This window comes from Lucilia cuprina, chromosome 4 (assembly GCF_022045245.1).
Source record: "Lucilia cuprina isolate Lc7/37 chromosome 4, ASM2204524v1, whole genome shotgun sequence".
NCBI classification, from domain to species: domain Eukaryota; kingdom Metazoa; phylum Arthropoda; class Insecta; order Diptera; family Calliphoridae; genus Lucilia; species Lucilia cuprina.
Window position 1 is genome coordinate 57714915 of NC_060952.1, and position 7519 is coordinate 57722433.

General features: G+C 27.0%; 1 protein-coding gene across 1 annotated transcript in view; it reads left to right on the forward strand.

Annotated features, from left to right (window-relative positions):
• Positions 1-7184, forward strand: part of LOC124419223 (protein timeless-like) — a 47675-nt gene extending 40491 nt beyond the window's left edge. Inside the window, exons 2-3 of the mRNA XM_046947841.1 lie at positions 6524-6576; positions 6672-7184. Of these exons, the coding sequence (XP_046803797.1) occupies positions 6524-6576; positions 6672-7184 (566 nt within the window). The remainder of the gene's footprint in view (positions 1-6523; positions 6577-6671) is intronic.
• Positions 7185-7519: the final 335 nt, after the last annotated feature.

Consider the following 7519-nt stretch of genomic DNA (forward strand, 5'->3'; position numbering starts at 1 on the left):
TTTTTTTCGAAATATTTGATTTTATCATGTAAATATCAACAATATCAAAATTAAAAATGTGTGGATAATGTATGAAAAACGATTATCAACAAATTACTTAATTTGTGTACTTATTTTAGAGTTTTTTTTCGGAAATCGTATTTTATGCTTTAAAGTTTAAACTGTATAGTAAATACAATTTCACTATAGAATGTTTTTTATCAAAACAACTTTAATTAAACAACTATAGAAAAGTAAATAATTTCTTTAACGTTTTCTAGAATTTAACTGAAATTTGTGAATTTAAAACAGCACTATAAAAATTAATTGAAATATAGATAATATCTTAAAAACATTAATTTAAATAGTATCCATATTTCAAAGCGAATTGCAAAATATATCTAGTTTTGGGATATATACATTTAAAATTTTATTATAGGAAGTGTTTTCTGAAAAAAACTAATTAAAAAACTATAGAAAAGTAAATAATTTATCTAGAATTTATCTGAAATCTGAGAATTTACAATTACAATAATTAAATTTAATGTTTTTTAATCGATTTTCATACATTATCCACATTTCAAAACGAATTCCAAAATATATCTAGAATTTTTCTGAAATCTGTGAATTTACAATTGCAATAATTTATCTAGAATTTATCTGAAATCTGAGAATTTACAATTACAACAATTAAATTTAATGTTTTTTAATCGATTTTCATACATTATCAACATTTCAAAACGAATTCCAAAATATGTCTAGTTTTAAGATATATGCATTTAAAATTTTTCGAAATTGCACTTTTTATAATGTTTTGTGAAATATTTGATTTTGTCATGTAAATAAAAAATAATCAAAACATTTTCTAGATAAGAATTTTAGATACTTATTATTGTCATTTTAGAAAGTTTTGTAAAATCTTAGATTTAGTTTTTTTTTTAATTTTATTAGGGAGTTTTCAGAAAAACATCGTTTTTTTAATTTGAATCTTTACAAATTAAAAAATTGTTCTCCATTGAAATTAATTGAAATATATAACATATCTTAAAAACATTAATTTAAATATATTAGTATATACAAACGAATTACAAAATATATTCATTCTTTTAGAAAGTTTTGTGAAATATCCGATTTAGTTTTTTTTTAATTTTATTACGGACTTTTTAGAAGGACATCGTTGTTTTAATTTGAATCTTTATGAATTAGAAAATTGTTAAATTTAGTATTTATTAAAAACTATAGAAAACAACATATATTTGTGCAATTAGCTTCAAAAACATTTCACAAAAACATTGTAGTGTAATTACAACTGTACCATTCTATAGTTTTTGTGATATTTCAAACCTTTTTTACTTTTACAGTTGAAAATACAGCTAAATAAACATCGTTGTGTGATTTATAATGTAGTGAATATCTTATATACCCTTAATAAAAACATTAAAAAATTTGAGTCGATTTAAGCCGAATGTTTCGGCGGCGGCTCAAGCAACTAAATATAGTTCGGCGGCGGCTAAGCTCCGACTCGAAGCCGGTCGACTTCGACCTCTGATTCATTGCTGGTAAACATTGACGAGAAGTAGATTTTGTTTTTGTTTATCGTAAAAAAAATTGTTTTAAAAAGCACTTGGAAAAAATTTGTGTTAGTTTTAAATTCCAAACTTACATTATTCGCATAAAAATTATTGTACAATAACTCACAATCTACTCTCATATAATTGAAAACGTTTTAAATACTTTTTTCTATTCATTAAAAAATATGTTTGCAAAACAAAAGGGAAAATTATTTTATTTTAACATAAAATACAAATCATATTTTTTTGCTGTGTATTTTTTGTATGTTTGGATTCCAAACATACAAATAAATACACAGCTGAATAAAACCAAATACACCTACACACACACACGCGTGTACATCTTTTTCTATATTTAGTGTTGTTGTTGCTTTTATAAACAGACAGACAGACGGACATGGCTTAATCGACTCCGCTATCTATAAGGATCCAGAATATATATACTTTATAGGGTCGGAAAATTATATTATAGAAATTACAAACGGAATGACAAACTTATATACACCCTTCTCACGAAGGTGAAGGGTATAATAAGTAGTTATATGAAGTCGTTTATATACATGATATGTTTGCAAAAAAAGAGAGTGAAGGAATTCTTTCAACTACTTATTAGAGTTTTGAGATATATCAATTTAAATTTTATCCATATTTTTGAGAAATTATTACTTCATTATAGGAAGTGTTTTCTCAAAAATTTTAATTAAAATAATATAGAAAAGTAAATAATTTCTTTAACTTTTTCTATAATTTTACTGAAATCTGTGAATTTTAAAAAATCTCCATTGAAATTAATTGAAATATATAACGTATCTTAAAAACATTAATTTAAATATATTAGTATCCAAATTTCAAACGAATTACAAAATATGTCTAGTTTTGAGATAAAGAATTTAAAATTTCTAGAAATTCAAATGTATGTTAAAATAACTATTTTGTTCAATTATTTAATCATTATTACTAGTATGGTCAACCAGTATGATAAAAATATTTTATAAAACTAAAATATATTTAATTTTAAGGTTAATTTACAGATTTAATTTACAGATATATGAATTCATTGGTTTCACTATCAGCTGTATGTTTGTGAAATCTTTGATTTGAAATATAAAAAAAACATAATGTAGTGAATACTTTCTTACTGATTTTATATAGAATAATAAGTTAAATGAAGTCGTTCACATACATGATAAAGTGTAAAGTAATGTTTGATATTTTTATGACAATATCAAACACCACAAATGTGTAGTGAATTTTGCAAATGTTCACAAGGAATTACATATTTTTTTCAATTATGCTACCTACTTTTAATATCATTACTTATTTGTTTGACTTATTCTAGAGTTTTGCTACTTTTTTATACAAAATATGATTTAAGTATATTCATTTGAATATACTACATTATGCATGTGTCTACTTCAAATCAAAAATTTCATAAACATAACTAATAGTAAAATCAATGAATTTCCCAAAAAATGCGTTATTTTATTTTTCACTTCTTATTCTAGAATAAGAAAAAAAAAGACGTTACTAATAATTGCAATTTAATGTTTCGAAACAAATTCCAAAATATGTCTAGTTTTAAGATATATATAGTTAAAAATTTTCGAACTTGCAAAAAACTATACAATATCAGGTACATTGTTAGACAAATTTTTTATTTTGAAATATTTGATTTTATCATGTAAATATCAACAATATCAAAATTAAAAAAAATTAAATTTAAAAACATTGAATTGCAATTATTTCTAACGTATAGATTTCATTATAGAATGTTTTTATCAAAAGCTTTAATTAAAAAACTATAGAAAAGTAAATACTTTCTTTAACGATTTTTAGAATTTAACTGAAATCTGTGAATTTTAAATCGACACTATTAAAATTAATTGAAATATAGAAATTTTGAATTTTATCCATATTTCAAAACGAATTGCAAAATATGTCTAGTTTTGAGATATATACATTTAAAATTTTATTATAGGAAGTGTTTTCTAGATTTTTACTAAAATCTGTGAATTTACAATTACAATAATTAAATTTATCCACATTTCAAAACGAATTCCAAAATATATCTACAATTTTGCTGAAATCTGTGCATTTACAATTACAATAATTAAATTTAATGTTTTTTTAAATCGATTTTCATACATTATCCACATTTCAAAACAAATTCCGAAATATGTCTAGTTTTAAGATATATTCATTTAAAATTTTTAGAAATTGCATTTTTATAAATGTTTAGATGTCTGTTGGTTTAGATGCCTTGTGTATTTTGTGTTTTATTTCGTTTAGCGTTGTTGTTGTTCTTTTTTACCCTTCACCTTTTGTTTTTCTTTTTGTTTAGCTTTTGATGTAATAATAATGTAGTCGGGAAAAAATTTTAAATTTGTAAAAGATGTTTAAAATACACTATGGTGAAGGGTATATAACATTCGGCACAGCTGAATATAGCACTCTTACTTGTTTTAAAAAAAATTGTATTATTTTTTATGCATCAGCATTTCCTGCTTTGGCGGAGGCTCGTTTTCAGACGCTTGGATCGACCTACTTTGGTGATCTAACCGAATTGTCAAACATTCAATTAGAACGTCTTCTAGAGTTCATTAATTTTTCAAATTGGGTGTGAATCCTATAACTCACACTACTCATCCACGGCAGCTGCCCTGGCTTTCTCATTTCTCATCATCTACTTCTCTTTGGAACTGTATCTGTTCTTTCACTCTCCTCTATATCTCCCTCTCTTCTCTTTTCTTCTTCTTACACGTATTTTTACAAAGGGATCAACATGGACCCAAGTAAAGCCGAAATTGGCTACCTGTGTAAACCTAACCTAACTTTTTACCGAACTCTGATCCCGTACCCGAACGTTCGTTCGGATACTATTAAATGTTTTATTTCCATATGTATTAAAAATTCTAATAAAGCCATTTCATTCGATATTTTACTGATATTGTTGATATTTTATTTAAATTTGAGTCAGCTACAAATATTTTTAGTAAAAATGGTAAAAGCATGTCAACAACTGATATATAAGTCTGTTTGTGCATAAAAGACGTATTAGGCGTATAAAAAATTCATTTTTTATAAAAATTTAAAATATTTTCTTTTTTAATTTGGAAAAATGAAATTGTTTAAAAACATAAAAAGCTGTATATGAAGACGATTCTTTTGACGGCAGCACAGTCGAATTAAGCTAATTTATATTTCTGTCAACCACAAAACAGAAACAGTGTCGCTAATATAATAAAAAATGTAAGTGCTTAAAATATATATATTTTTTTTACTTTATTGAGAGAAGTTCTGATAACCATATAGGAATTAATTAATAATAGGTTGTAAATTATTACAACATATCTATTTTTACTCAAAATAATAGTTTAAATCTTATTTACTTTGAAATTTTATACGTATATACCGTATACTGATGACCAAAATGCCAAAAGCATTTTCTATGACAACTGTATAAAATTTTTTCTTATCTTGCGGTAAGCTACGTCCCGAAAATGTTCGCATTAAATTATCTTTCAATGGAAATACGTTATAGCTGACAAAATAGTAGAGAAAATTTATAGAAGTTCCTTCTAAGTTGGCATCGCAAGTGTTACTTAAATATTTCTTTCCAAAGTGGCTTCTGGTAAGTACACCACCATCACTCTGGCTACCTAAAGCTCCGACATCAACATATGTGAAGACGTAGTTAGCATCATAAGCTGCCAATAATACGGTGCTAAACGTGTTTTTATAGTTGTAATACATCGAACCGCTATTATTTGGTCAAACTATCCGAATATGTGTCTCGTCAATAGCTTCTAAACAATTTGGCATTCCTGTTTTGCAGCATTTGTGTTCAGGCTAACCTGCTGTGTTGAATCCATGAGCCGGAAGTATTTTCTGACACCTCACATTGGGGTAAAAGCGTCGAAAATGGCTCTTAATTCAGGGGAGGTTAAAATTAATTTTTTATTGTCGTATTTGCTTATTTATTTTCATGTAAAAAAATAAAGTTTGTTTTTAAATTTTTTTAAGGCTATTCTAGAGTCTGTCCGTCTTCCCGCGACTTAATTTTAAATATGTTTGTATAAGTGCAAGTCACAATTTTAAAGATATCATAATAAACTTTGGCACATAGGTTTATATTGGTCAAAAAAGGCGGAACTTCAATTTGGTGAGAACCTCTCCGTTATTTCGCATAGCTCCCATACAAATGGACCTTCCGGATATGGTATTAGAGCTTATACTAATTATTTATTTTATACCCTTCATTTTCGTGAGTTTGTCATTCCGTTTGCAATTTCTAGAATATAATTTTCCGACCCTATAAAGTATATATATTCTGGATTCTTATAGATAGCGGAGTCGATTAAGCCATGTCCGTCTGTCTGTCTGTCTGTTGAAATCAGTTTTTAGAGGTCCCCAGATATCGGCGAGATCCGAATCTTCAATAATTCAGTTAGACATGCTTTCGAGAAGATTGCTATTTAAAATCAACAAAATCGGTCTATAAATAACGGAGATATGAGCAAAAATCCGAGACAACCTCTGAAAATTTCATCAAAAAAGCCACATTTTTTCATGCTTTTATAAAAATGCAACAACAACACTGTGAATTGGATAGAGATGTACATGTGCGTGTGTAGGTTTTATTCAGCTGTGTATTTTTTATGTTTGGATGCTGTTGGCGTCATTGAGTTGTGTATTTTGTTTTTGTAAATTCTGTTCGTATATTTGGAAGTCGGTTGGTTTTATTGCGTTGTTTATTTTGTTTTTCGTTAAGTGTGTTTAGACGGCTGTTGTTTTAGATGCCTTGTGAATTTTGTTTTTTATTTCGTTTAGCGTTGTTGTTCATTTTGTTTTTCTTTTGGTGTAATAATAACGTAGACGGAAAAAATTTATAAAACTAATATGTTTAAAATACACTATGGTGAAGGGTATAAAGATTCGGCACCAAATTTAAACAAGAAATAAAATATCTTAAGCAATTTATGGTTACCTAGTAGAGGAATTACACTCCCAATTATTAACAAATCTAGTAAGTATTATATATCTCCTTGTGTATGGGCTCTCATAACATTTTAATTAAAATTATTTTCTCCCCCTTGCTTCCTTTCTTCCTTCGTAATGCAGAAAATACCCATTGATACATCACATTTCTTTTGGTTGGTTACATATTTCTTGAAATTTGCCGCTCAACTGGAATTGGATATGGAGCATATTAATACCATACTAACCTTTGATGTCATCAGTTATTTAACCTATGAAGGTGTCATGTTGTGCGAACAATTGGAATTGAATTCACGTCAAGAGGGCAGTGATTTAAAACCATATTTACGTCGCATGCATTTACTCGTCACTGCAATACGTGAATTTTTGCAAGCAATAGAAACCTATAAGAAAGTAACACATCTAAGCGATGAAGATCGTGAACGCTTACGTTTATTGCAATTGCAAATAAGCAGTACCGAAGATTTGCGTAATTTATTCGTGCTGCTGTTGCGTCGTTTCAATCCCAGCCTGCATACGAAACAATATTTACAGGATTTAGTTGTTACAAATCATATATTGCTATTGATTTTGGATAGTGTTACTAAATCGAATAGTAATATACATATTAAGATGATTGATCATATATCACAGTAAGTATTTTTATCGATTTTTCTTCTTTAGATTCTTTAACTTAATGTAAATTAAATCTGATAATCAATAAGATTACAATATAGGACTACACTATAGGAACAATTAATATTTTGTAATTGTCAGCCATCTCGTTTCGTCTCTGACAATCAATTAATAATTCTGAGCTGAACCAACTTATGTTACATTGATCTCATGCTCATGCCATCTTTAATGTTTACGCTCTCTTTTTATCATTTGCCTTAAGAAGGGATTACATGGTTCACCATCTTATTGTTGATTGATCTGTTTGAATTTTGCTCTTCAGGTCTTCGTATACTGTATATCAGAAATCTTTCTTT